At 56.0% G+C, this 27802-nt stretch overlaps 2 protein-coding genes across 5 annotated transcripts in view; one reads left to right on the top strand and one right to left on the bottom strand.

Moving 5' to 3' along the window:
* The window catches only part of ZHX3 (zinc fingers and homeoboxes 3), a 280813-nt gene that overhangs the window by 102192 nt on the left and 150819 nt on the right, over positions 1-27802 (top strand). For 2 of the 4 annotated variants that reach the window (XM_084887537.1, XM_084887540.1), the window contains exons 4-5: positions 1376-6268; positions 6481-11777. In XM_084887537.1, coding sequence (XP_084743663.1) covers positions 1376-1386 — 11 coding nt within the window. In that variant the 3' untranslated portion in view covers positions 1387-6268; positions 6481-11777. Of the gene's footprint in view, positions 1-1375; positions 6275-6480; positions 11778-27802 lie in introns of those variants that run through there. The other 2 variants (XM_084887538.1, XM_084887539.1) reach the window with 2 other exon arrangements.
* Positions 11505-27802, bottom strand: part of PLCG1 (phospholipase C gamma 1) — a 37136-nt gene continuing 20838 nt past the window's right edge. Inside the window, exons 3-33 of the mRNA XM_084887534.1 lie at positions 26921-27073; positions 26714-26807; positions 26548-26595; positions 24194-24278; positions 24018-24101; positions 23766-23800; positions 23501-23573; positions 23292-23393; positions 22972-23090; positions 22797-22882; positions 22603-22723; positions 21664-21832; positions 21414-21536; positions 21230-21331; positions 20951-21138; positions 20522-20722; positions 20327-20446; positions 20066-20246; positions 19275-19352; positions 18422-18525; positions 18184-18280; positions 17851-17920; positions 17257-17414; positions 15944-16040; positions 15594-15818; positions 15374-15522; positions 14524-14638; positions 14260-14421; positions 14090-14178; positions 13820-14007; positions 11505-13642 (exon numbers count right to left, since the gene is read on the bottom strand). Coding sequence (XP_084743660.1) covers positions 13600-13642; positions 13820-14007; positions 14090-14178; positions 14260-14421; positions 14524-14638; positions 15374-15522; positions 15594-15818; positions 15944-16040; positions 17257-17414; positions 17851-17920; positions 18184-18280; positions 18422-18525; positions 19275-19352; positions 20066-20246; positions 20327-20446; positions 20522-20722; positions 20951-21138; positions 21230-21331; positions 21414-21536; positions 21664-21832; positions 22603-22723; positions 22797-22882; positions 22972-23090; positions 23292-23393; positions 23501-23573; positions 23766-23800; positions 24018-24101; positions 24194-24278; positions 26548-26595; positions 26714-26807; positions 26921-27073 — 3659 coding nt within the window. The 3' untranslated portion in view covers positions 11505-13599. The remainder of the gene's footprint in view (positions 13643-13819; positions 14008-14089; positions 14179-14259; positions 14422-14523; positions 14639-15373; positions 15523-15593; positions 15819-15943; positions 16041-17256; positions 17415-17850; positions 17921-18183; positions 18281-18421; positions 18526-19274; positions 19353-20065; positions 20247-20326; positions 20447-20521; positions 20723-20950; positions 21139-21229; positions 21332-21413; positions 21537-21663; positions 21833-22602; positions 22724-22796; positions 22883-22971; positions 23091-23291; positions 23394-23500; positions 23574-23765; positions 23801-24017; positions 24102-24193; positions 24279-26547; positions 26596-26713; positions 26808-26920; positions 27074-27802) is intronic.

The following is a 27802-nucleotide window of genomic DNA, read 5'->3' as shown; positions in this document are numbered from 1 at the left end:
AAATATCAATCAGCTGCCTCCTGAATACCCCCCACTGGGGATGTGCCTGCAACCAAGGTACATGCCCTTGACTGGAATCGAACCTGGGACCTTTCAATCCGCAGGCCAACGCTCTATCCACTGAACCAAACTGGTTTCGGCAGTTAACTAATTTTTAAAGTTACACAGAAAGTGCCCTAGATCGGAACTGAACCCAGGACCGTTCAATCCACAGGCCGGCGCTCTATCCACAGAGCCAAACCAGCTAGGGCTAAGACAGGTTTCTTGAAGCTACGGACACATCACACTGTCCATCACTATCAGGTGCTGATTTTCCAAGGCCTCTCCTCCCTCCTTCCCCTGAGGTATCTGTCTCCTCATAGAGGCCCCTCCCCATGAGCAAGGCCCTCCCAGGGGCGTCACGGGCACCAGAGACAGGTCTGTCCTCACAGGGCTGGTCGCCTTGGCCTCCTCCCTGCACGGACTTGCCCCTGGGGAATGCCCACCTGGGCTTTGGCTTCGCCAGCAAAACAGCAGAGATGCTGGGACTGGAACCAGCTGTTTCTTTTGCTTTTTTTAAATTAAAGTTTCACTAAATTCTGTTCTCAGGCAGCTGGAAACAGGGTGGTGGTTACACAGCAGCGTGACTGTACTTAATGCCACTCAAAATGGCAGATTTCTGTTATGTGTATCTCACCACACTTCTAAAGAAAGCTAACCTGGGATTGGATGAATGGGCATTTGCCCCTCTCAGCTACTAACCCACCAGCCAGTGATGTGCTGCTGACGTGGGTGGGACAAAGCAGGAGCGGCGGGCGACCCTGCACCTGTGGCATCATCCTCTCCTCTCCAAGGCAGACACCAGTGCAGGAAGGCTGTCTGTCTGCCCTGCTTCTCCGGCCCTGGCAGCAGCCTCAGGCAGGCTGCCTCTGAAAGCAGCAGGGGTGGCGGACCTCTGAACAGCCATGGCTTTGACTGAGGGTTGGAGTTAGAAATGAAATATCAGTAAAATGCATGTCAGAAATCAGCCCCAGCTGCTGTTACAGAGAACAGGGTGTTCTGGGGAGCCGGAAGGAAGCGGGCAGGATGAGGGGGTTAGGACAGGACTCCCGAGGCAGCGGCCTGGGGAGCGGGCCGAGGGGAGACATTGGTGGGCCCAGAGAAGACGGTGCACCAGCTGCGAGGCCTGGGTTGGGCAGTGGTTCCTCGCCAGATTTAGCCAGCAGCCCGTCCTTTACCCACACTCCTTCTTCACACTCCCTCCGGCTGCAGAGGGGGAGTGGCGGGCAGAAAGGCGTTGCTTATGGAGTTAAGTCCCCGAAGCCGATGATGCCGCCCCGGGGGCTACACACGTGGCAGCTGACATGGAGGTGACAGGCGTGTGCTTTCTCCTCAGAAACGGACTGAACTGAACCAACGACTGTGAAGGACTGGCCAGTCGGGGATGCCGCCTGCCACGTGGAAGGGCCCCGCCCAGCTCTCTGCCGCACATCATTCCCATCCTGGCCCTGGGGCCCAGCTCCGGAGCCTCAGACAGCCCAGACCCTCCTGCCACCTCTGCCAGCGTCACCAAGAAGAGGGAGATAGAGTTCCCGTCAGTTTTTCCAATGTAGGACCTGTCCTTTGCCTTTCCGTGGATAAAGTAGTTCAGATTCCATAGTCATAAACACAGAATCCAGTTTTTAACATAGTCCGCCTGTACACACGTAATGAGACACCGGATCATAAGCACTTATTGTTACATAGCCACTTCGTTAGCACAGCAGTGCATTGTCTTCATCATCTCTGAAAATGGCCTGTGTGCTCTCTGGACCTCGCTGGCCACCTTCCCTCTCCCTCCAGGCCGGGCAGGGTGACGCACACTTAGCACCTCTGGAGCCGGGCTCCTCGGTGCTCCCCAAGGACGGCGGCGCCTCGGAGTGCTCTCCCCCCTGAGGTGGAGGCAGCAGATCTCCTCGGGCTCACACGCCGGGGGGGATAATCGGTGTAGAGCCTGCCGTTCCTGCACTTAAGAAACGACTGGGTTATGTGATTGCCACTCTCTTGAGCTGTTGTAGTCATTCTGCTTTGTTCGTGGAAGTCTGAATCGTGAACGTTACTTTTTAGTTACCAGATCAACTAAAAAAACATTTGCTATTAAGCCTATTGTACTGACTGTATGACCGCATTTAAAAAAAAATATCTAGACATGCTTAGAGTGAGAGGGAAATGGAAAACCGAAGCGATAGTGCATGGCCACCGCCTGTTCACAGCCCTCGTCCTCTCTGCCAGCCCCTGTGCTGCCCTCTGGGAGGAGAGCCCCACACCTGCCCGGGTGAGGGTGAGGACGGATGGGTTTATCAGAACTGGGGTGGCCTTCGGCATAGTGACCTGCCTGTGGGGTTCCTGGCAGAACACCCAGAGTCCTCCTGGCCCCCATGCCAAGGGCCTGGCTGGTGTGCTGGGCACTCGCCCATAGGTGCTGGGCATCACTGCACAGGTGCTTGCAGGGTTTATGGGGTTAAAGGTCTATATTTATATCGCACACTTGGGAACAAGACCTCTGGCTACATTAGCCTAAAAATGTTTTTTTATTGAGAAAAGTCACAGGAACAGATGCCTTTGGCACATGGGGAAACTTGCTTTCAGAGCTGTACTGATGGTAAACCTCTGTTCCCCGCAGCAGGTACAGAGTGTGGAGCAAAAGAAGGTTCACCCTCAGCCCCGCTCACCTGGACACCACCTGCCTCCCAAAGCACTGGGCCTCCTGGCACAGCCTCCTGGTCCGGGCTGGTGGGCAGCATGAGGAGATCCCGGAGAGGGGGCAGGGGCTGTGGGCAAGAAACACTGGTGCTGGGTTAGACATGGTCCCCCTTCCGATACGCCCACCCTCCCTCCACCCCCGGGAACTGGACCAGGCAGGCTTCTCCCTGGCCGTCCCGGAGAGGGCCTGCCTTGCCAATGAGGAGTCCTCAGACCTTGTTCTTTGGAAAAGTCGTCTTCTGCCCTCCCTGTCCCAGTAGGTCCCACCCTCATGCGTTTCAAACAGGTGGCCTGTGCATATTGGGCGAGCTTTGCAGTCTGTTGTTTTTGTATCCTTTCCATTCTGGGGTGTGAAGCTATTTAACTCCAAAGCTCTCTCTGCAGAATTGCCAAGAATGATGAGTTATTGCCTTCCTTCAGAGAACAGACACCTGGAATTTTTCCTTTAGTGTTTATGTACATGCAGATTAATTTGTGTATACACACATATACAGTACACATACTCATTTGATACTTTGCTCGTTACACGGACATCTGACGTGTACACCTGAGGAACGTGGTGGCACTTGGGTGCTGGGGGAGTGCCGGGGGCGGCCCAGCACGAGGCCACCTTCAAGTGGAACCATCACACCGGCCAAAGGGTGTGTCTTTAGAGAGGATATTCTTCACTATTTGTATTCACATTTCATTCACAATCCAAACAGCAAGACGGAAAAAATAAAGTACGTGATGGACAAGTTCATGCAAGACAGAGCAACCCACCCTCAGCACCAGCTCACCTCTGACAGGTAGAAAAATTGGCATGTTCTCCTCACATTGTTGGCCCTCCACCCACCAGGTCACAGGAGTAACAAGACTGCCCAGGTAAGGGGCCAGAGCGGACACAGCGCCTCCTCCGTACTCTTGGCCGGAGGGATCAGTGGGGTGGGCCTTACGCTTGAAAGAATAAACCATCAAAGGTGATGATGGAGGGAGAGACGGTCTGGACATGAAGCAGGCGCCTAAAAGGATATCGCAGGTACCCAAGGCTTTGGTGCAGGACCATAAGCACAGCCACTGGGCACAGAAATAGCCACGCTGGCCCAGAAATCAGGACTGTACCCGCGCCGGGGCACGAGGCCCTGCCACAGGCAGATGGCGGCGGGTTTGCACTCGCCCGAAGGGGGAGCTTCTGTGATGCCGCTGGGGCAGAAGGCTGTCTGGGCTGCAGAGCTGAGGCGGTGGGATAGTCTGAGAGGAAACGCCTGTTTTGTGAGGTGACTGACCTTTCCCTGCTCCTCTGTGTGCACTGGGACTCGTCGCCCATGTCTTCTCTGTGTTTGGCTGCTTATAATTTTTACAGTGAGGTTGTAGGCCCGGTTGTAAGAGGTGAAGCCAGATCTTGGTTCTGATACAGGACATCTGGGTGTGTGGTACATAGGGTTGGCATAGTTTGATCGCTTGTTTGGGTCTCGGGGACCATTTGGTCTGGGAGGAGGTCCTGTCTCTGGGAGTCGCGGGCTCCTGAACTGGAATGCGAGGGGGTGGCCAGCACTGGCCTCGGCAGACTCTGGGGCTGAGGGCTCCTTTCATGGCCGAGTGACAAAGCGCCTCAGCCCGAGGCCCCCGCACCCTGCTCCTCAGAAACAGAAGGTGGGGGCTCGGCAGAGGGTGGGGTGGTGCCTGCTAGGCTCCCACGTGTACTAACGGCCCTGGCCCGCCTGGCGAGGGAGGCTGTCCCCCCAGGAGTGTCCGTGTGTCCAGGCGGAGACGTGGCCCGGTCCGTGGTCCCGTGTCCTCCTCTGACTCGGACCTCTGTGCAGGCTGCCTTCCGTGCAGGTGGGCATTGCTCTTTCCGGCTGGGTCTCCCCTGCTCTGCACACCCTCTCCCATGGCCGCCTGCTTGTGCCGCCCTCTTCGGGCCCTATTGCCTCGTCTTCCTTTTCTCGGACCAAAATTGGGGATTGGAGCAGCTTGTCAGTTCAGACCCCACACCCAGGTGGAGAAAGGCACTTTGCAGGAGAGGAGAAAAGCCAAGAAGAAATCTTAAACCAAACCTGGAGTTTGGGCTTTTCCTCAAGTATTCCCCCTTTCCCCTGCTCAGAATTTTCTTGGGGTCATTTGACTCACTTTTTGTATGAAATTTAAATTTTCATGTATCCCACTGCTTTGCAAAGCTCAGTTGTGTTGGAGAAAAGAATCCTCTAGATATGCGAGGTCTGCACAGCCAGCAGTCAGCACGGGTCAGGTTAATGGGGTTCAGTTCTCCTCCCTCTGCAGGACCCCTGGATCGGCTTCCTCTGCTGCCTGCCCCTAGCACAGGCCCGCCCAGCCTGGGGGCCATCTCCCTGTGGCTTGGGGAGCACCTTCCTCAGCAGGTCTCCAGGTCCTGAGAAAGGGGGTGTGGAGCCCCAGCCTCTCCTCACAGTCCCCTCCCTGAGCGAGGCCTCAGTCTGAGGTGCCCGCCTTGCTGGCCTCTCTGGCCCATTTGTGGTAGCTGAGCCCTGTGACACCAGGGCTAAGGAGACTGGGCAACCTCTCGGCAAAGTGGTGGGTTTGGATTTAGGCCGAGTGGATGCAGGTAGCTCTCATGGGTGCTGCTTGGCTTGCTCCCCAGCTCAGCTGTAAGTCCAGAGGCTTACAGTTCGAATTCATTTTGCTGGAATCTGTATGTATCCCCAGTGCAGGTCACACTGGGGGCTCACCCTGGTTCTCCCTGGCTTGACCGAGCATCTGTACATAGTTGGGAGGAGCACAGACAGAGAGCATTTGGCTCCAGAGAGTCTGCTTCTCTGGGCTCTTCAGTCCTGAGCTCACTTGTCGAAACTGGCTGTTCTGTGATCTGCCTGCAAACCTGGCCTCTCCTTTGAGTGGGGCCCTAGTCCTTCACAGACTGGAGACATGACAGCCTGGGTCCCCCAGGAACCAAGCATTCTACCTGCCCCCAAAACTGGAGCAGGAGTAGGGACCCAAAGTCTGGGATGGATGAGGAGACCCTGGTTACCATATAGACAGGGCAAGCACCTGCAGCCAGGAGCTTAAAAATGAGATTTTAGTTTGCAGTTCTGCAAGGATTCACAAAGAACAGGTAGTTCCTGCCTTGTCGCCAGCCCGAAGGCTCCCACAGCCCTCAGACCTGGTCATTGCTGTGCTCAGCCTGAGCCAGGCGCAGCGGAGGGAGGTGAGCACCGGGGGCTGTGGTCCCCTCCTCTCCTCTCTCCTGCTGTCCACCAGGGGCGGGTGGTGAACCAGGCTCCTGAGAGGCAGTGTTCGCCTGTCTTTGTGCCTCTTCAGGAGACGGCTCTGGTGGTGTGTGTGGGCCTGTGAGCACTTGAGTGTGTCAGTAGCTTCTCTTTGCTAATGCTCTGTAACTCCTGTTCTTCCCATGATGAATGAGGGTTTAAAAGTGCTTGGTGTAGCTGGGGCTGCAGTGAACTGTTCGGGATGACACAGACTGTGCAGACACTGTCCATAAAAAGCTCCGTCTTCCCCCGGAGCCACGCTCCGGAGAGACTGTTCGGGTAAGAACCTACCCACAGGTCCATGCTAGTCCTGCAGTTTGTTTAGAGTAGGGGTGTCGAACTCAATCAGAGAAGGGGCCAAAATCTAAAATCCAGCCTAAATCGCGGGCCGAATGGTTTACTGAACAGTCATAAACTGACAATGTCATAAACTGACAGTGGAGTGCAGTGATGACAGCATGGTGCGGGCCACATTGCAAGGCCTGGCGGGCTGGATTTGGCCCGCGGGCCTTGTGTTTGACACATGTGGTTTAGAGAGAAGGCCACTTGCCCGTGGCTCCTGCCCATACAGCTGTCTCAGTCCTGCAGTTTACTGGAGCCCCAGGTTCCCCAGAGCCAGGAGGGGGCCTGCCCCCAGCAGGTCGTCACTGTGCAGTGAAGCCGGCCAGTGCCAGGGGAGGTGAGCACTGTGCGGAGGAGGCTGCTGGTGTCTGAGCGGCTGCCTTGCCAGCTGTGTCCGGAGGGCCATAGTGTAAAGAGAAAACACGCCACCCTTCCCCTCTGTCCTCCGGCCATTGTTTGTTGAGTTCTCTGAGCACAGTCTCTGTGGAACTCAGGGAGTTTGCCAAAGGCCCGCAGATTCCTTCCCGATGGTCCCGCTTCCTGGCTTCCACCACCGGGCAGATTCTGGGCTCAGTACAAACCCTTTGTTCCAGAGGGGCCTGTTGACCAGTGCTCCGGGTTCGCTTCCTGTCTCCCAGAGACGGCTGCAGAGTGACCACCGCGGTGCTGAGGCAGCTGCCGTTCCTGTTTGTCTGGAGGCAGATGGAAACGCTACCCAACCGTGTGGGAGGGTCCCACCTCCCGGGGGCCCTGTGAGCGCAGAGGGGCGCCTTGTGGCTTGTCCTTGGCCTGTGGAACGGGGTTCTGCCCCGGGGGCGTGTTTAACAGGTTGTAACTTGCCTTGGGACCACGGCTGTGCCGAGGCAAGGCTGGCACTGGGCCGTCTCCAGGCCCACAAGGTCCCTGTCGGGATGCTGCTATTTCTAAGATGCAAATTGCACATTTCCTAGATTTTGTATCCGTGGACGTGGATAAGAGAAGGCAACAGGGAAAAACTTCTTGTACAATTTGAAATGGGCCGAAATGGTACTTCAACTCTTTCAATTGTCCCTAAATAAAAACTTAAATACATTTCATATCTGCTGACTTTTATTTTGTGGGGGAGTCAGAAAAAAAGCTAAACACTTCACATGTGTGGGTTCACTCTGGGTAAGGCGGCCGAGAGCTGGATGGGTGAGCAGGGAGTTTCCCTCCCTCACTCAGAAGTTTCTCCTGCTCGGCTCCTACGTGGCAGAGATCGGGCACTTTAGAAATCACCACAGACAGAGGCTGAGCCAGGCCAGTTGTCATCCAGTATCTGGTGAGGACAGCCTGGGAGCTAGAGCACCGGTGTGGAACCTGAGGCCACTCAGCTGACCCCAGGGTGGGTGCAGCCTCGGGCAGCAGCTCGCTTGGGACACAACTGTGGATGGAATTGGCAGAGGTGGCCAACAAGGGCTGGCTGTGGGTTTCCGGGCAGGGAACGGAACCCGACTGCCATCTGGGCATGAGTGCTCTGGAGACTACCAGCTAAGACCCAGGGAGGTGGGTCCTCAGACTGAGTCAGGGCTGGACCAAGTATTATAACTGAAACGTGGAGGAAGCATGGCCTCATTTTGTTCCCTGAGCTAGTTTGATGGGATAACGTGATGCGGCTTAGCTACCTTTTCCTCAACAGAACTGGAAGTTCGAGGTGGGCTCAAGTGGAGACAAGTGAGTTTCTAGCCCCAGCCTTCAGGTGATGTTCAGGATGCCTGGTCAGGAGGGGAGGCCTGCCTCTGCCATGGCCCAGGTCCTTACAGTGCCAGCAGTCAGCAGGTCAGAAACGCTCTTGCCTCCTCTGCGCCCAGGGCAGCCTTTAGAGTGAAGGGTTCTCACCTGTGACCAGGCTGTGGACGGGGACCATGGAAGCAGTGCCGTGTGCGCATGGGACCAGGGTGAGTCTACTTGTCCCTGGTCTGCAGCCAGCCAGGCCAGAGGGCCCTGCAAAGGATCGTCTTCTTGCCTTTGCCCCAGTACCACTGACTTCCTTTTCCTGCCCTGCTCTCAGCCCTGACCACTCAGGTCATCTGGGAGCTTTTGAAAAATACATGCTAGGGTCCCCGAAACCAGCTTTCCAGAAGCTTCCCAGGCGATGCCTGACTGTGGGTGGGAGGCAGCCCGCCCGCCCGCCCGCCCACGCTGCGGGGCTGCAGGGACATGCCTGCGGCATGGTGTAGGGAAACAGCTACCAACCGAGTCTGAGAGGTTCAGTCCCTCCCGACGGAGGTGTCCCCTCACCCCTACCCCTTGCTGGGCCTCTGGGTCAGCCATGAACCATCAGGTCTGTCTGGAGGGACTTTGAGGTGAGACTGATGTTGAATGTGCTTGACGGAGGGCTGTCGTTCCTTCCAGGAGGCAGGACCAGGGCGTTGGCAGTGGAAGCAGAGGCAGGCCCAGTGGAGCTGCTCCTCCCCGCGGTGCTCCGGAAAGGCTTGTGCTCAGGAAGGGGAGGTAGGTCACCGCAGGCGCTAACGTGGCTGCCATCGCAAGGATGACAGGCGCCCTAACCGCCAGCTCAGGCTCTGCCTTCACTGACCAGAAAAGCGCTCTCCTGTCCCCTGGTATCCGGGGCCGGAAAACACGGGCCAGGAGAGCCCAGGTTAACTCCCCCCACTCCTCCTTCCCACCCCCCATTTCAGTTTACATTCAAAATTGCTTTGTAGTAGTTCCAAGTACACAGCATGGTGGCTAGACAGTCATATACTTTACAAAGTGGTCCTCCTGCTAGTTCAAGTCCTCACTGCCACCGTTACTGAGTTACTGACCCTCTCCTCTGTGCTGTGCTTTACACCCTGGGACTGTTTGGCGGCTACCAATTTGTACTCCTTAGTCACTTCACCTTTTACCCAGTCCCCCAACTCCCCTCGCCTCTGGCAGCCATCAGTCTTTCTCTGTACCTGTGAGTGTTTTTATTTTGTTCGTTCGATTCCACGAGTAAAATCATATTCTGATTTTCTTCTGATTTATTTCCCTGAACATGATGCTCTCCAGGTCCATCCATGCTGTCGCAAAAGATTTTTTTTTTTTTTTTTAATGGCCAAGTCACATCCCATTGTGTAAATGTACCACTGCCTTTTAATCCTATCGGTGGGCACCTGGGCTGCTTCCAAAGCTGGGCTGTTGTAAAGTACCGCAATGAACATAGGAGTGCATATATTCTTTTGAATGAGTGTTTCGGGTTTCTTCGTATATATTCCCAAAAATGGAACCACCGTGTCACAAGGCAGTTCCATTTTGAATTTTTTGAGGAAACTCCATATTGCTTTCCACAGTGGCTACACCAGGCTGCATTCCCCACCACAATGCACTAGTTTCCTTTTCTCCACATCCTCACCAACACTTGCTTATTGATGATAGCCATTCTGACAGGTGTGAGGTGATATCGTATTGTGGTTTTAATTTGCATTTCTCTGATGATTAGTGATGTTGAACATCTTCGCATTTTTTAAATTTTTTTTTGAGTTGTATGAGTTCCTTATAAATTTTAGATATTAATTCCTTATCAGATGTATCATGGTGACTACCACTCAGTGGATTGTCTTCTCATTTTGTTGGTTTCCTTACTGTGCAAAAACTTGTTAGTTTGATGTAGTCCCAATGGTCTATTTTTCCTTTTGTTTCATGTGGCTGAGGAGATATGTCAGAAAAAATAATGCCAATGGAAATGTCAGATATTTTACTGCCTATGTTTTTTCTAGTTTTATGGTTTCAAGTTTTATATTTAAGTCTTTAATCAATTTTGTGTTTATTCTTGCATATAGTGTAAGAAGGCAGTCTAGTTTCATTTTTTTGCATGTATCTGTACAATTTTCCCAACACCTTTTACTGAATAAACAAGTGCTTTTCAGCTTTTCTATCCCATGGCAGACATAAACTAAATACTAAAATTCTGTGGTATAGCAAAAAATTTATTGGTGATCTGACAAAAAAATATATAGATGTAACTTTGACAGACTTACCAAATTACCTACCCTTCTTTCTCCAGTGAATTTGTAAAAAAAAAAAACCAAGTGCTCATACTTGTATATATGATTTCTAGTACTAAGAATTAACCAATTGGACACAACCTTATGCGATGTGACCAGTAAGATGCAACCTATTATATGAACTTTGTTATGGTTCAAGGCAGCATATTCAGACCCGATGGCTATTGTTGTGTTGGCTGCTGTCATTCTTTTATTTGACAATCTAAGGGAAAAGAGGTCAGTGCCCCTGAATAGTCAGGTATCGCATGTTTTAAAAATAATTCTTGTGGCATACCAGTTGAAAAATGCAAAAACAGATTGTCTTTACCCCATTGTATTTTCTTGCCTCCTTTGTTGGAAGGCATGGGCTTCTTTCTGGGCTGTCCCCCCTCTGAGAAGTGCAGGAAGCTCGAGGGGAAAGCCTCAGAGGCAGGAACCTGAGCAGTGGCAGCCTGGGACTGGCTGGGGAATGACAGGAAGTATTTTAAATGATGAGCCAGTTCTCCAAGCGGGTGGTGCTTAGAGGGGCCTACAATGAACGAGGACTGGCCCCACATCTGTGAACCTGAGAAATGTATGTCTTTGGTCTGACTTGTCAAATAGGAAAGGGATGTTTTGAACCTACAACTCTAAATCCATATTGGGCTTGTCTTAAGATCCAAAGCCACCAACCATGCTTTGGTCTATGCAGGAGGGGATAATCACCATCCTAAGAACCAACTAATTACACTTACCTGTATCCCTGCAATGACAGGTCTTCTCGGGCTCGCTGGGATGGCTTCATATGCCTCTCCCCACCCATCCACCCACCAGGCAGGCAGGCACTCTGTATGGTGTGATTTTCTCTCCCCACCAGCAGACCACGATAAAAGCAACACAGGAAGGATAGGGAGGGAAGGGCCTCTTCAACCATATTCTGAGATTTTGGTTCATGCTCCAGAGGCAGCCAGAATGGCACATGGCACCCATGTCTAACACTGAGTGTTTTGAAAGGAGAGGTTGCTGTGGAAGTGCCCACTGCCATAGCTGGCTGCCACACTCCACCCATCAACACCCCAGGTGACACCCTGGAGGAGAGGGTGGCCTCATACTCCTTGTAGCCCAGAGGCGGCAAGTTCTGCTTGACCGGGAACTTCCCACCTGCTTCTCCTGCAGAAAAAATACCAGGTGATGGTCCCTTGTCCACGAGCCTCCAGAAACCTGGCTTCCTTCGCCCACAAAGAACACACCAGTTAAAGGAAAAGGAGACAAGGATGATTTATTTGGCAGTCAGAGCTTAGAGAGCAGCAGAACTAGCAATGGCTAAACCCGAGCCCAAACGCGGCAACGGGGTTGCGTGTGTGAGGCGCCTCAGCACCCTCGGGCCTGGCCCATCAGCTCAGAGGCTTCATTCAGCACCTGACCGACCGCCTGTCCTGCCCCTCGCCTCCCACACGCAGGCAGCTCCTCAATCTCTCTTCCAGTCCTAAGGGAAAGTGTATTAAATCTTTTTTGCCTTAAAAAAAAACCACCTCACCAGAATAAGCTTTGCTATTTCATCTCTTCCCACCCCATTACTATCAGTGCCTTAGCACCCCAAACCGAACCCCAATAGGGCAGGCCGCCCACTTGCTGCTCTCGGAGGCTTCTCCATGGTGAGGAGCATGAGGAGTAAGTTAGTTATACCATCGAGAAAAAAAATACTTTTTTAAAAAGTTTTTTTTTTAGAAGGAAAGCTTTCCCGATAAAATTTAAAATTTTTAATATTTATATTATAAACCCAACATTGGCAACCGTATGTAGACATGTTTGCTATGGACAAATCAGGATTTAGGTCATCCTTTCTACCTTTTCTCAGAAATTGTATGATTTCCTTCAGTTTACAATTCATGATAAGGAGAGTTTAATATAATGTTAAATAATTTACCACCTACCCTAAAAGTAAGCTATAGGAAACGGAATCAATGTGGGGACCAAATAATAACAAGGCTTTAACGGCTCAGTGGTTTTTCTTAAGAGTAGATATAAACCGTGAAAAAGTCACGCTGTTAGCTGAGCTGGAAAACCCATAAAAATAACAGTTTGCCACAGTGCACCGCCGAATTCTTTCACTTTGCTTCCCCAATCCCATCACCAAGCAGCTGTCAGGTTAGACATGGAAGACATAGAAAAATCATACATGTTTGGGGAATAATGAAGAGTGAGAAATAGTGTGCAAAAAATAAACTTTAAAATTTTATGCTCCAACATCATGTATGTCTAATACTGGGTTTTCAGTTGACTGAACACTTGAGAACCTAAGGCAGCACCCTCTGGAGGGCGGGCTGGCCCCAGGCCCCAGGGCTTCCACTGTAACAGAGAGTGGTCTTCAGGAGGGGTTTTACAGCCAATCTGCTGGGGCCTCCGGAGAGCCTTGTAGAAGGAGGGCATGGGAATTGTGTGCAGGAGTTTCCTGAATGTTCTGGGCAGTCCCTAGCTGGGCTCTGCCTTAGCGACTTGCTCCTCCATTCTGGCCACACTGGTGCGATCATCCCGACAAAGGCCTCAAGAATGTCCACAGACTTGTCTACTGGTGAGCAGTCCTCAGTGGTGGGCAGTGGCAGAGTGTGTAGCCCAGTGGTGTGGTGCGCCCGCTCTGGGCCCTTGTCCTCCCATGGCCCTGAGGCGCGGCTGTGGCTCTGGGACACGGTGCCTGTCCCTGCTGCAGGTGGTGCCCTGGGCTCAGCCTCCTCCCTGGCCCCTCGAAGGGCAACCTTCCGTGGCTTGCGACGCCCAATACTGCTACTGTTAACATGATCCCCTGTATCTCTCGGGCTGGGGTGTTCCCCACCGTGGGCGGTGTGCCCTTGTGCTGTGTCCTCCTCCTCGGGCAGGCCCTGTGCTCCTGTGCCCTAACTCCAAGGCCAAACTGGGGGGCATCCACCCCACCCCTGCCCGGCTGTGGTTTTAAAGCTGCAGGACAATGTAAACTTGGTTTCCCTGGCCCAGCAAGGCTGCTGCTGCTGCTCAGAGCCTCCGTGCTGCCAGCTGAGGCAGCCTCTCTCTCAAAGGGGCTTCGGACGTGGTCCCGGCCCCACAGACGGAAGGATCCACCTCCAGAAGTCAGGCCAGATGTGTGTGCTTAATGCGAGACACAGAACAGTTTTTGCCTTCGCCCAGGCTGGGGAGTGGAGGCCCCAAACAGGAATACATCTTAATGGCTTGGTTTTTGTTTCGCATTCTCTGCTGGCATTCAGGCTCCAGGCTGCGAGGCAGGAAGGGTGCCATGGCAGGCTGCTTCCAATGAACCCAGTTCACGGCATTCCAAGAGGCACGCAGCACCTGCTGCTCTCCACGAGGCTGGGGCCCAGCTAGAGGCGATTGTCTCCGTTGACCCGAGTCCTTCGCGGGGCCCTGGACAGGAGGGACGAGTGTCCTTACTGGCAGTAGGGCCTTGCAGCCCAGGCCAGTTACCGTACAAGGCTTATACCCAGGAGAAGAGGGTGTCAGAGGATGACCGACTGAGCCACTTCCCATGTCTCTAGCACCCCCTCTGCCGAGATGCACACTGGCACCTATCCCACCCCTCACCTTCTCTCCCGGCTGTCAAAATGGTCTGCGAGGTGCTCCTGGGAGATGCGGAAGTCCTCAAACGGCTGCTGGTAGCGCGTCTCAAAGGAGCCTTCGCGGGCCCGGCCGTGGAAGAGCTGGCCCGAAGCATCGGAGCCTCGCTCCCGCAGGGACGTCCCGCTGAAGGGACTGAGGTCGCCGTTCTCCTGCTTCAGGGAGGGAAGTGCACCTGAAGTCAGCGACTCCCCTGCACCTGCGAGGCCGCGGCCCGGCCAGGCCCCCCGCAGTTACCTTGGCGGGGAAGATGTCGACCTTGACCAGCAGGGCAGCCAGCTCCAGGTCCTCGCTGTAGTTGTTCTTCAAAGGCACTGCTCTGTACCCTGGGAGGAAAGCCCGGCCTCAGCCTGGGAGGGAGCTGAGGAAGGCCCCCCCCCACCCCCGAGCACGGGCAGGGTCCTCACCTGTCTTCAGGCCTTTCACCGGGAAAGTGGCCTGAGCCAAGAAGTTCTGGTCACTAAACATGTCTTCCTCGTAGACCACAAAGCGCAGGAAAGCGAATTCAGGGTTACTGATCTGGAAGTGGAAGGGCTTGGCCGGCCACACGGGGTTGAGGCCATTGTCCACTGCGAAAGCAAGGATAAAAGGCCTCAGGCCATCACCTCCAGAGGATAAGGCCACTGGTGCAGAGGGAGGATGAGGACAGTGAGTGGGGAAGGCTGGCTCACCCACAAACTCTGTCTTCTGCTTGCTGTTGTCATACTCGGCTCCAGCAACCTCAATCTCCACAAAGGGACACACAATGCCCCGGCCATTCTTTGGTAGATGCCGGGCGCCTAGCACCTGTAAGGCAGACAAAGATGGGCCTGGGGCTGTCCTTCCTGCTCCCTCCAAGTCCTCACTATTCAGTGAAGGTAGTGCGCCCTCTGCTGGGCCCCCAGGAGTAACTGCTGACAGCAAACATTCATTTGAAGGTGTCATAGCTTTAACCAAATTTTTCATGTGAGTTTTTGCAGTCTACTTCACATTATATCCATGTCTGTTTTAACATAAAAATCTTTCAAATTACCTCTAGGGGGGAAAATGAATCTCCTCTCGGAAGCAGATGCTCACCCCATACTCTCCTCACACTTCCTCTAAGACTGCTCAGGCCCAAGCACCCTGAACCCCACATGAGCAGGGGCATCAGGGGTGTTCCAGAACTGCTGCGAAGGCGTGCGAGCCCGGGCCTGGGGCGACCTGCTCTCCTGAGCACCGGGTTCCTGGTTCACCATTGGCACTAGCTTCTTGCCCACATTCTGCCTGCTCCTTCCAGGCAGTGGTTATCCTTGACTTGGCTTCAGAGCAGCCTGACTCCTTAACCAAGAGCCAGCCCTATTCACCTGCTGCCTCTGGCCTGTGCCACTCACTGCCCAGCCCGCTGCAGAGACTGCTAGCTGCGTTTCCACCTCCGAGGACATTACGTCTTCCTCAAGCTCAGCAACGGAGCAGTGCCCTTCCCCAGTCGTACTGACTAGCACCTCATCTCTACGTCCTGAAACGAGGCCAGTGGAGCAGCCCTTCCCCTCTGAAGCCCACCTCGATGCAGATGGCGCACGGCTCCAGCCCGCGGAGGCTGCTCTTGTCGAAGGGGTCGAAGGCCTCGTCCCGCATGGTGCTGGGCTGCAGCACGTAGCCACAGTGCCCGCCGGTCATGAAGAGGGCCTGGTTCATCTGCATGGGCTTGTCTGCAAGAGACAGGTTAGTGACCCCCAGCCCACTGCCCGGTGCTCCCCCACCCCACAGAGCGCCTCCTCACCGGGGGTCTGGAAGTTGAGGGCCACCAGCTGACTGCCGCAGATCCACATGGGCAAGGGGTCATAATTGGAGGAGTCCAGCCGCTGGCCCTTGGGGTAGATGCGGGAGAGCTGCAGCCGGTTGTACTGCAGGAACTTCTTGCCTTTGGCCTTGTTCACATACTTCTCAGCCTTGGTTTCCGGGAAGGATGACATGTCCCGATAGCAGGCACGTTCTGTGCCAATCTCTGGGCCAAACAGGGAGAATACTTACAGAGCCCGCCCACCCAGGCAGTGTTGGGGGGCCGGCACCTGGGACTAAATACTACTGCACCCCCCATGGAGAGCGCCCCCACTGGGCCTCGGCCCTTACTCTCTTCATCGAAGGGGACAGGCCGGCAGTAGACGACAAGCTCGGAGAGTTCCAGGGCGATCTTCTTCCTCCGCTCCATCATCTTCCCCTCAGTGAGCTGGTGACACACACAGGACGCTATAACCCCAGGCAGAGCTCCAGCGAGAAGCAAGTAGCCCCTGCCAGCCTTGGCCAGTCCACACCGTAGGTCCCCTGCACCTTCCAGACCCCACTGGACCATACACAGAGCCCTCTATTTCGGCCTCGACCCAGAACTGTCCCTCCTCTCTGCCCAAGGAGAGGGTGAGGTCCGGGTTGGCTGCACTACCCAAGGATGCCTTGTCACTATTCAGTACCTAGCTTTCCTCAGGCCAAAGGGCCATCACCTCATGGTTCCCTGTGGCTTGGCCTTCTGTACACCAAGGACCCTCCTTCCACCACCCTGAGCCTTATTGCCTCAGCTCCCCTTGTCCAACACATCTACTTCCACGCCACATTTTGGCGACAGAAGCCCCATCCTGTCCTTTTACCCTGCAGGTCCACTTCCACCAGGGACTCATGTACTCATAGCCTTTCTTCCACTTTCAGCCTAGACCCTGGGATCCATCCCTCCAACCCCCTGATCTGCCAGTACCTTATCCCAGACCACACTTTTGGCACAATCCTCAGACCCGTCCCTCCTCTGTTCAGCTCACAAATCTGTTTTGAGGCTATTCTATCCCACCCTAAATGACTAGGGCAAATGGCCACCAAGTAGTAATTCCCTTATCCCTGCCAGTACTTCCTTCTCTCCGTTCCCTAGGCTCCGTGGAAGGGTCCTCCCTCCCCAGAAGGCTGACCATTATTCTAGCCAAGCTCGGGCTCCATCCTTGCTGGCTCCTGAACTATAGACATTAATGCCCACCCAAATCCCAGCCCTCTGCTCTCCCTCCTAAAGAGCCTGGCCACTGCCATCCAATACCAGCCCTGACACTGCCATGGCTCTTGATAGTGTCACCAATGTCATTTTCTGCTGCCAAACCCAACGGGTACTTTCAGATTCTTACCGTGCCTGTGGGTGACTCCCCAGCCCTGTCCTCCCCAGGCTCCTCTTCCTCCTCTACAGTCCTCATGCCTCCTGAGCACACACACCTGCTTCCAGCCTAGGACTTCTCCTCTTACCGCTGCCCTGTGTATCCAACTGCCCGACTGAGAAGACCCACCTGGATGGCCTCACGTATCCCAACACACCCCACCGGTCACGTTGCTAGCTCATGTGGGTTTCTTCCAGATCCTTGCCTTAGAGGCTCACATGCTGCCAACCCAGCACCCCGCAGACTCTGGCAGGCACTCACCCTGGCATCTGCGGTCTGGGCCACTTCACGGATCTTTTTCACCCAGTCCTGCAGCTCCTCCTGCGAGTCAGCAGCAACATCCAGGGACCACTGAGCCACCGAGGTCATGCTGATGGAGAAGACGAAGGGCCGGTTGTTCTTGCCCTCGGGACGGATGGCTGGGGGAGCAAGAGAAGAGCTTGGTCAGACATTTCTCGGTGCTTTCACCGAGTTTTCTCATCACCTTTCCGCCTCCCAGCACTGGGAGAGAAGCAGCGCTATTCTGCCAGGCCTCTCTGCGCTGCCGAGTGGGGAGACCAGGGCTTGAACCCGATCTGTCTGATACAGGCCTCAAATCTGGACCCTGGGCCCCTCCCCAACTATCTGTCACACCCTGTGACTTCACCCATTGGGACCTGGATGTCAGCATCAGATGCTGAGCCTGGCCCAGGGTGAACATGCAGAAAGGGTCCTGCGTGGTGTCCAGGGGTGTCTAAGTATGGGGAGAGCTCAGTGTGAGAGCAGCCTTTGGGGCCACCACTGGCCTCCCCACCTGGAGCATGGAGAGCGCCTGACTCTGAGGAACAGTGGGTGAGAGAAGGGGGTGGGGCTCACCAATCTGACAAGCTGGAACATCCAAGACCCCCCGCAGCAAGTCCCCCAGGGGGCTGTTCTCGTCCAAGTGCTGTGGGAACAAAGCCCACAGGGTCATCAGCAAGTCTCCTGCATACATGCGTGTGGGGGGATGTCTGTTGCATATGACAAATACATCTTGTAAGTGTGCACATGATTAAACAGGTGGCACATGTATGTTGGAGACCATGGACACCACGGCTGTGATGACCACGTGGGGTGGCTGTCATGCGCAGGCACACCTGACTGTGTGAGGGGTGTGTGCAAAGGGAAGCGGTGGTGGGACTCCCGTTCTGCCAGCAGTTCTAGCCTCACCTCCCTCTCAGGTTCCAGGACTGCTGGGCTGACCATCTCCTCCACGTAGTTTGACGGGAACCAGAGTTGCTTCTTCCCACCATAGTCGCCCCGCCACCTGTGGAAGTCACGGGCTGCTGACCCCAGCGATCACCCAACTCCCACGAGGGGGGCATCTTTTGTTAGGGACCCCCACACCTAAGCCAAGGCAGGCACTGCGGAGACACGTGGGGCTTTCCAGCCCAGGGGCCCAGCTCACCAGCCTCCGTCCTGCTTCTCCACATTCTGGATGATGGCGCTCTTGGTGAAAGTCAGCTCGTCGTCTCTCTGGGCCTTGTAGTCAAAGAGGGCTTTGACTGCACACTGTACGGGGAGAAGCAGCGGTGAGCCCAGTCCCTGCCCGCCACCCTGCCAACTGCAGCCTCATGTGCACACACCAGCGCCTGGACTTCCCAGCTGGGCCCAGGCAGCAGCCCGCCTAGTTGCAGTCCTCAACACTGCCCTGCAGGAGGCTCCAGGACAGATGTCACTGGGACAGAGCCACGCCTCTACTAGGGGAGCAGCTCGGGCCCAGGTGAAACCCTGCAGGTCCCAGCCTGGGCCCCAGCAGTGAGGGCTGGCGGGCCGAACGGAGTGCCTCCCCTGAGACCCCACATTCCTCATCTTAAAAAGAAAAAGGAGCCTTCTTCCAGGCTCCCTGGCTGCTCAGGAAAACGGGGGGGGGGGGGGGGGGGAAGATAGGGCACAGCTCTTGCCCCCTAGAGAAAAAGGCAAAAGAGAAAGGTCCTGCCTGAAAGACTGCCACGAGGTGAGGGAGTGAGTAGTAAAAACAGCGTTTTCTGACAAGTGTTCTCCCCTTCCCCCCACTGCTGCCAAGGAGGAAACCAGGTTACCCCGGGGAACAGTCTACAGGGTCAGTGCTGACCCCCAGGGACGGGCTGGGAGGGGTTGGCCCTGAGAGAGCTGTGGCCACACACCAACCACACCTCTCACAACCTCTCAGGCCTCGGAAAACCACAAAGACCACAGATGGGCTCTGAGCAGAGAAATGTAAGCCCCAAGCAGTTGGGGACTATCCCCAGCTTCCTGTGCCCACAGGCCCGAGGCTGTACCTTAAAAGTCGGCATAGGGTTTGCCTCCACATAAAAGCCAGGGTTGCGTCCCTCATACAGGGCTCCATAGTCAGGCTCCTAGAAAGGGGACAGGAAGGGACACGTTAATGCCCAGAGACGAAAGGGGTGCTGGCTGCCCCATGCCCCTTTCCTAGGGCAGCTGGTCACTAAGTCTGCCCTCCTCACTGGTGCCTGGTCTTCCTACCTCAGTGGGCATGGCTTCACCCCTTCCTCTCTCCACATTCTTAGCTTGAGACCCACCCATTAGCGAGCTCCCTGCAGCAGAGCTGTTTGGCAGTCCCTTCACGCACTGCTGAGCCGGCCCAGCACACCCCTCTTCCACTCAGCTCCAGCGGATGGCGTCTTCTCCATCCCAGACTCCTTCCTCTTATCCAAGGCCATGACCCTGGTCCAGAACCCTCACTGTCGCTGCACCATCAGGTCCTGCCTTTTCACCACTCCTCCCCTGGAGCTCTGTCCTCCACCATTCCACTTCTGTAGCCTCCTCTCCCCTGCCCCAGGAACACGCTAGTCCACACCGGCTGGATAAGCCCCCAGCTTCAGGCCCATCCTCTCCCTGTGTGGACTCCAGGACCTCCTCACCCACAACTTGGCCCACAGGGACCTCTGCTTGAATGGCTGTCCCCCACCTCATCGGCCTAACTTGTGCCCAGTCCTGCCCCTCCCATCTAGATTATCCCCGACGGGTAGATTCTGGGCGCCCAGCAGTGAGCCCGGGAGGGACATGCTGGTGCCTCCCCTGCCTGCTGCAGCCCTCAACCGGTCCTCACAGCTGTGCCTATCTTCTCCAGCGCCTCCTCATTGATGGGATAGCGCAGCTTCATCTTTCGATACAGCGGATGCTTCTCGTAATAGCTGATGAGGTCGACGAGGCTGTCAAACTCCGAGTTGCCCAGCATCACCGTCTGGCCCTCCTGCTGGACGCGGCAATGCTTGATCTTGCCTTCAGCCCTTGACAAGGACAGAACAGTCACACAGGGGACCAGCTGCAGGCCAGCACCACCTCCAGCATCCCAGGCCACACGCCTCACCGGAAGGAGATGGCGTAGGAGTTGGGCTCATTCCGTTTCCGCACCAGGAAGGCCCCGTCACGGGGGACACGCATCAGCATGTGCTCAGCCTGCGCTCTGGTCAGGCTCGCGTGGTACCATCTGAGGACAGGCCTGAGTCAGAACCCCTCCCTCCATCACCACTCAGGTCCCACCCGCCCCCATCCCCGCCCTCACTCTTTGCTCTCGTGGGCGTTGGTCTGGGGGACAGGCTCCGAGAGGCGCATCTCAAACTCATTGCAGCGCAGGGGCACCTGCTGGTAGTGCGTGATGAGGTCATAGAGTGAGTCAAACACAAGGTTGTCTGTCAAGAAGAACTTGGGGGTCCCAGCATCCTGCCGGGAGTGGATCCGGCAGTGTTGGACCTTCCCGTTGCGCCTGAGGGAAGAGGGGGAGCGGTGAGCACAGGCCGGAGTCCCAAACAGGCACCAGATCTCAGAGCGGGGACAGGGCAGCCCTGCAGGGGGAGGCTGCTGGCTGGATAAGTGTGTGTGAGCTTGTGGGCGAGAGTAAAGGTTTCCCCTGGAAGCCTGGGAGGAAAGAAAACGAACCCAGCTACCTCAGGGAGGCGCTGCACCCATGGGCACAGCATAGGGAGGGGGTTACCAGAAAGAGAGGGTGTAGTCGCCAACGAAGGTCTCGCTCTCTCGCACGAGGAAGGAGCCGTCAGGGGCCCCCGTCTCAATGCAGTACTCAGTCAGCAGGCGCTCGGCGATGTGCCGCCCGTCCCGTCCTGCCCCGAGCTTCCCATGGAACCACTTCTCACTGGAGTGCAGCTCGGTGCTGCCACTGGCCTGCACGGGGAAGGATGACAGCAAATCACTCAGTGACTCAGAGCCCAGCCAGCCCCAGCCCCCAGCCCCCAGCCCTGGGCTGGCCCCTCACCTCCTTGGGCTCTTCCTCATCCTCATTGCCCTGGTCACTGCTGGTCTCCTCAGAGTAGTAGATCTTGCTGCTGGTCAGAACAAAGTAGTGGGGATACCACTCCTGGGAGAGAGAGAAGTGGGACAGTGACAGGGTGCTCCACCACCTGTCCCACCCTGCCCAGCCCGGCCCGTTCTGCCCTCACGTGGTTCACGGGGTCTTCCAGGTAGAGGATGCCATTCTTGATGGAGTTGCTGATGTCGTTCTCAGAGTACATCACAGATGAAGGCACCTCCTCATAGGCACTGCCCTCTGCCAGCTTCTTGTGCTGTGGGTAGCAGGTCAGGATATGGCAGTGCCAGCTGGAGTCCCAGAGCCCCACTGCCTCACTAGGCCCCAGACCAATGACCATAGAGAGGTGCTGAGCAGGGGGCCCACCAGCCCATCACCCCTACCTTGATAAGGATCTTCCTCTTGAGCTGGTTGGGTGAAGGGAGCCCGTCAGCAGCAATGTCCACGGGCTTGGTGAGGAGTGTGTCCCCGAGCACTTTCTTGAAGTACTGGGCCATGTTCCTCTGCTGAGCGATGCTGCAGTGGTCCTCGATGGACAGGATAACCGGGTACCTGCAGGGGAGGGGACCAGGTGGTGCGAGCACCGTCACGACTCTGGTCTCTTCCAGAAGTGGTATCCCCACTACTTCCTTCTGACACAGACCCTACGGTTGGTTCTGCAGGGTCAAATTTCAGTCCAAACAGCCCTCACAGTGAGGTGTTAGGAGCCAAGGGCCTGGGGTCCCATTTACAGGGAGCTATCCCAGAGAGGAGGAGGGTTCTGGCCACCGGAAGGTGGAGGGGTGCTAACGGGGCACCTTGGGGTCTCGGATCTGCCACAATCCCCTGAGTTGGTCCAACGGTGGAGGCTGCCACACCAAAGAGGTCAGGAAAGAGGAGAAGCAGTCTCCAAACTCAGCTCCTGGGGGGCCCTGTCGATTCCTTCAGTGAAGCAGCAGAGACCAGAGCCCTGATCTCCTCCCAGAACCCTTCCCTCAGTGACCACAGGGGAGGTGAACAGGAGCTGTAGAATGGGACATGGACAGAGACAGTTTTCTGGGCTGCGAGGGGAAGAGTTGGCAGGACAATGGTCAGGGTGAAGGAAGGATCTTTTTTAAGGACAGGAAGAGTTTGACTGTGTTCCACAACCCAAAGAGAAGGACCCACGAAAGGGGGCACAAGGGCAGGAAACAGGGAGTTCTGTGGGAAGCAATGGCAGCAGCAGGAGAGGAGGATGGAGATGAAAGGCAGGTGAAATGGGGCAGGGCCTCTGAGGGGCCCTCTGCCTTTTGCCATAGGGGAAAGCTGAAACCCAGCCGAGCCAGGTCCCTGTCCACACTCACTCGGAGGCCACGAAGGCGTGCTCCTTGATGGTGTGCAGGACGTCTGAGAACTTGATCTTGGTGGTAAGGGTGTGTCCATGGTAGATGACCGGCATCCCATCCGGGCCGTCCCAGCAGTCCACTGGGGAGCAACGTGAGTACTGTCAAGTGGGCAGGCCTCCCATCCGCCTCCCCCAGCCCTGGCCCCAACGCACACTCAATACAGCGGCAGCCCATGCGCAGGCAGCGAGCATAGGCTTCCAGGGAAGACTCGCTGGAGAACTGGTCCCCAGTCAGGTACCTAGATGGGGAAGGAAAGGCAGGCTGGTCAGACCAGGCGAGTGCCTCCCTCCCCGGGGCGGGCTGGGTGGGGCCAAGGGCGCGGCTCACGTGTTGTGCGAGGAGGAGATCCAGTAGTGGGAGAGAGGGTTGTTCATGGTGTCCGGGGGCACGGCATCCAGCTGCGAGTTCCACACACTGTTCTCCTTGGAGAACAGGAAGGTGACAAACTGTCCAGGAACAATGGGGAAGGGAAGAGACACTGAGCCCCACTGGTGGGGGAAGGAGAGAGAGTGCTCAATCTCAAGTGGGTGGGCAAGGTAGACAGTGAGGGGAACAAGGTGGCAACCTTAAGGCAAATCGGCTCCTGGAAACCTGGTGGGGTTCTGGTCAGCCCGACCCTCTCTGACGGGGTGAAAGGCAGGCCTCACCTCCTCCAGGGAGAAGTACGGCTCCTCAATCTCTCTCAAGGGGTCTCGGAGGAAGTCGAGCATGAACTCCTGCACCTGGAGTGGGTCGACAGCCCACAGCTCCTAATGGGGGTGGGCAAGGTGGGGGCCCATGAGAGGCTCCAGTCAGTGATGAGCCCAGCCCCCCTCAGCTGGGAACCCTGGCCCAGTCCCAGCCCAGCCCAGCATACCGCCTGGTACTCGAGGAGGAACTGCTGGAACTCCGGAAGGGACATTCGGCAGAGCTCCGGCCGCTCCCCTGCCCTGCAGGAGAGAAGGGAAATGCCTGGCGGCCAGCTGGCTCGCATGGTCCACAGACAATAAGGGGCCCCTTGGAAGGCAGGGCCCAGTTCCCAGCCAGCACAGCTGCCAAGAATGATCCAACATGGCTCACCCTGCCCCCCCCACTGCCTTCCACTTGCATAAGGAACCCCAACTCCCCACTTCAAACCAAACCTTGGGGCGCAGGCTTCCAAGAAGGGGAGGTCCATCTGCAGGAGACAGAACCTGGTCAGAGTGGGAGGCCATTGGGAAAGGGGCTCTCAGAAAGAAAGGCTGGGGTGACAGATGGGGGTAGGCCTCAAGAGAAGAGCTGGAGAAATGGCACCCAAAAGCCCCCAAGCAGGGCAGCAGGGCTGACGCAAGCAGGGCTGGGGCAGGAGAGCAGGGGCAAGGGCCGTGGGAGGGCAGGCAGGTAGCTTCATGCACCGTCTTCTGGTCGCTGTACATGAGGCTGCGGTACACCTGGGCAAACTGCCCATAGGTGATATCGCTGCTGCGCAGCTCCAGGTCCTGCAAGGTACATCACAGAATTCTGGTCAGCCCCTCTGGCCATGGCTCCCAGCTTCCCCCACCCACCTGCAGAAAGCCCAGGAGGCCCTTACCGTCAGCCGCTCTCGGAGGGAGCGCATGTTGGGGACCCGGTAGTTGACCTGGGACAGCATATTCTTCAGATCCTTGGCTGATATACTAAAGAAACATGAACATCTCCAGTGGCCTCACCCAACCTCTCATGACCTCTGACCTGTAGGCTGAATCCACCTGGGACTAGAAGGTAAACGGCACTACTCTGAGACTTAAAGTCCTGAGGATGAGGCTGGATCAGAGCCCTCTCTCAGTTTGGTTTCCTCTTCTGAGCAAAGAAAAGCTCCGGGCTCTGGCAAGGAGTGACCAGTCTCAGTCACTCAGTAAAGTGAGGTCCTCCTCCCACCAGCCCTGATCCAGCCCGTACCTCTGGCCCTCGGCTCTCTGGCTCCCATCTGGACAGAGGGGGGCAGCCAGATGCTGCAGCTCCCCCCCGCCCCCCCCCCCCCGGCCTCTAAGGGGAAGTACAGCAATGCCTCCAACACCACCCCAAGGATGCTGGGAGTTTGAGCCTCCGCAAGGGCACTGGGAGACTTAAAGGGAGGTCACTCAATCAAATACCACTGCCGGTGACTTGGCACCCTCTTAGGCCTGACGGGAAGCATCCCCTGCCCTCCAGGGGTGCCCGGCCAGGAAGTGGGGCTAGAGGATACTGCTGGGCCTAGAACAGGATGGAGAAGATGGGGGAAAGGCTTTTTCTCCTGGGAGGTGGTATCAGGGAGGGGAGGATGGCAACCACTCCTCTTCCTGCTCAAGAGCCTGGCAGTCAGCACCGAAACTCCCGAGCGAATCCAGCTCTGTGCTGCGGGGTTTGGTCTGCCACCAGCAAGTGCTGTTCAGAAGCACTGGCCTGTGTAGATGCCAGCTGTCTGACCCTGTCACCAGGAGGTAGGCCGTCAGGGTCCTCACTTCGCAGGTAAGAAACTTGCTGCATCACTCCACATTCGCTCTGTGGACTCTGCCATCAGCACTGCAAGCAGGCTGTTCTCTCTCTCACCCAAAACATGTCTTGCCCTTGTGTACCTCTGTAGCTACTGCCCACCCCGTCTGCTCCCCTTCACAGCAATGCCTTAAAGAAGCCATCCATTCCCTGAACCCTCTCCACTGCCTGTCTCAAGGTCACCACAACCTCTGTGCTATAAGTCCAAACTGGTCTCTCTGGGCCGCCATCTTCACCACACCTGGAGGCCTGGCACAGCTGACTGCTCCCTCTCCCTGGGCTTCCAGAACCGTGCCCCCTCTCACCTCACAAGCTGCTACATCACTTGGCAAGATCCTCATTACCTCTCCAATCCCAACACCCAAGCAGCCTGGGACCAGCCACTGGCCCTTTTCCCTTTTCTTGTTAAGCTTACCCCCAGGTGATTTTAGCCTCATGGCCTTCCTATCATCTAAATCAGGGGTCTTCAAACTACGGCCCGCGGGCCACATGCGGCCCGCAGAGGAGTCTGATCCGGCCCGCCAGGTTTTTTGGGCAGTGAGCGCAGCCGAGGTGTTACAGTAGGAATTAGTAGTTCATATAGTCCGGCCCTCCAGCTCTCTGAGGGACCGTGATCTGGCCCCCACTTTAAAAAGTTTGAGGACCCCTGATCTAAATGCTCCCCAGGTTAACATCTCCACCACAACTTCTTCCCTACAATCCATTTGCCCACTTACCTACTAAAGTCTCTACCTGAACATCTAAGGGCATCATGAAACTTCACACACCCCAAATCATCTGGTAAGCCCCCAAATGTGCTCCTCCCAGGCTTCCCATCTGTCAAGGGCAGCTCTGCCTTTCCAGATTCTCAGGTCAAAAAGCTGTCACCCTCGACTCCTCTTTTTCTCACACCCACAAGTCCCACCTCCGCCCTGACCCAAGCCCTCCCCCAATCTTTCACCCACAGTGCTGGAGTGGCTGCCCTGGACTCTCCACTAGCAGCTAGCAAGCCTGTGTTAAGTGAACTCGGGTCGTGTCTCTCTTCCTCCCTGGCCTCCCGTCCCTCTCACAGAAACAGTCATGACCTGGTCTTTGTCCCCATCTCTCCTTGGCCCCTCTGGCTAGCACACTACAGCTTCAAAGTACCCCCTGCACACATTACAAGCCACCTGGCCTCTTTCCAGGATGCCGAGCCAGCTCTGCGCTTCCTGTCTCTGCCTAAAGTGGCAGGGCACATGGCTTCTTGTCCCTGGCCTCTCTTGCCAGCTTGCACCATGGCCACCAGAGGGCTTTCTGCAGGAAGCTACTTGTGCCAGAACCACCTGCCAACCCCCAACCCCTTGGAGGCAGGTCCCCTGAGTCCTCTGGTTCTTCAGGCAGCTACCCTGAGGCATGGTTACTGTTATGGGTGCCCCAGCTCACCCTGCGGGGCTAGAGCCACAGCTCAGGACCTACCGATCCTCACGATTCCGATCCACCGAGTAGAACTGCTTCCGCAGCCACCTGGAGGGAGAAGCCTGCAGTGAGGGCGAGGCCCAGAGAGGTCAGCAGGCTGTCCCTGCCCTGCTTCCTAGATCCCAACACCCCCAACTCTAACCACAGGGTCAGGGGTGGTTCTTACCTCTCAATCTGCAAGGGTGTGGCTGCCTGCAATGTGTCCTCCATCAGCCAAGTCAAGCCCTTGATCCACATATTCACTTCATCCTCAGATGTAGCTGTGAGTGAGGGGTGAACAGCTGAACTGAGGACACGTACCAACCACGGAGCCAGAGACCAGGGACATTCCCCTTAACTATTCCCCTGCCTCCGCCAGCCCCTCAACTCCCACCTTGCAGACTGAGGGTCTTCAGGCGGAATTCCATCCCATACAGGATGACAAAGCAGTGTGATTGGTCCGGTCGGAAAGCAGGGTCCTCTTGATAGCGATCAAAGTCCCGTGAAGTCTTCCCTGGGCGGATCTCCTTGATTTCTCGAATGTCAACTAGGAAGATAGAGAAGAGGTCAAGGTCAGGCTGGGGTCTCTGAGACTTAGCACTGAAACAAGGGCAACCTGGTTTCCTCAATACCACACTCTCCCTCATGGAGGGACCACAGAGAGACTCCCCTCCTGGGTGATGAGAGCTGAGGTGCACCTAAGCATGTCTCTGCTCAAAGCTGAGCTGTCTGGGGGAGGGTCAGCTTGGTCCCGTGTACCTTTCCCTTGCTAAGAATACAGCAGGATACTTTGACCTGAAAAAAAGCTGTTCTGTGAGGACCATTTCCTTACACAAAGTACACAAACCAAATTGCACAGTCCCTTGGGGAGGGCGAGGCTGGGCAGGATCAGACCCAAAGAACTGGTGCACCCCTGAAATGGCCGACCCTCTGAAGTCACCCACAAGCCAATGTCAGCAAGAGGCCTCGTCCCCCAAAGCAGCAGCTGTCCATGGGGTGTTTCCTAGCCTGGCTATCAGGCCCTAACACAACACAGGTGGGGAGCCATAGGCCTGAATGGCAGACACCTGCCGCGGCCGCTGATCCAGAGAGGATGCTGAGTGACTCGTTTGCCTCTCAGTCTCGGTTTCACCATGTATAAAGTATAAAGAAAGGGCTAGACTGCGCTTCTCTAGAAGGCAGAGTGGACTCTGGGCTGGAACCCAGCTCAGGTCGTATTAGCTGTGTGACCTCAGCAGAGTGACAACTGCCTGACCCCACTGCTGCTTCGGCGGGA

The sequence above is a fragment of the Pipistrellus hanaki genome (assembly GCF_964339955.1).
Source record: "Pipistrellus hanaki genome assembly, chromosome: 6".
Classification (NCBI taxonomy): domain Eukaryota; kingdom Metazoa; phylum Chordata; class Mammalia; order Chiroptera; family Vespertilionidae; genus Pipistrellus; species Pipistrellus hanaki.
The sequence above is the reverse complement of the archived record's forward strand: the minus strand, read 5'-3'. Positions and strand labels throughout refer to the sequence as shown.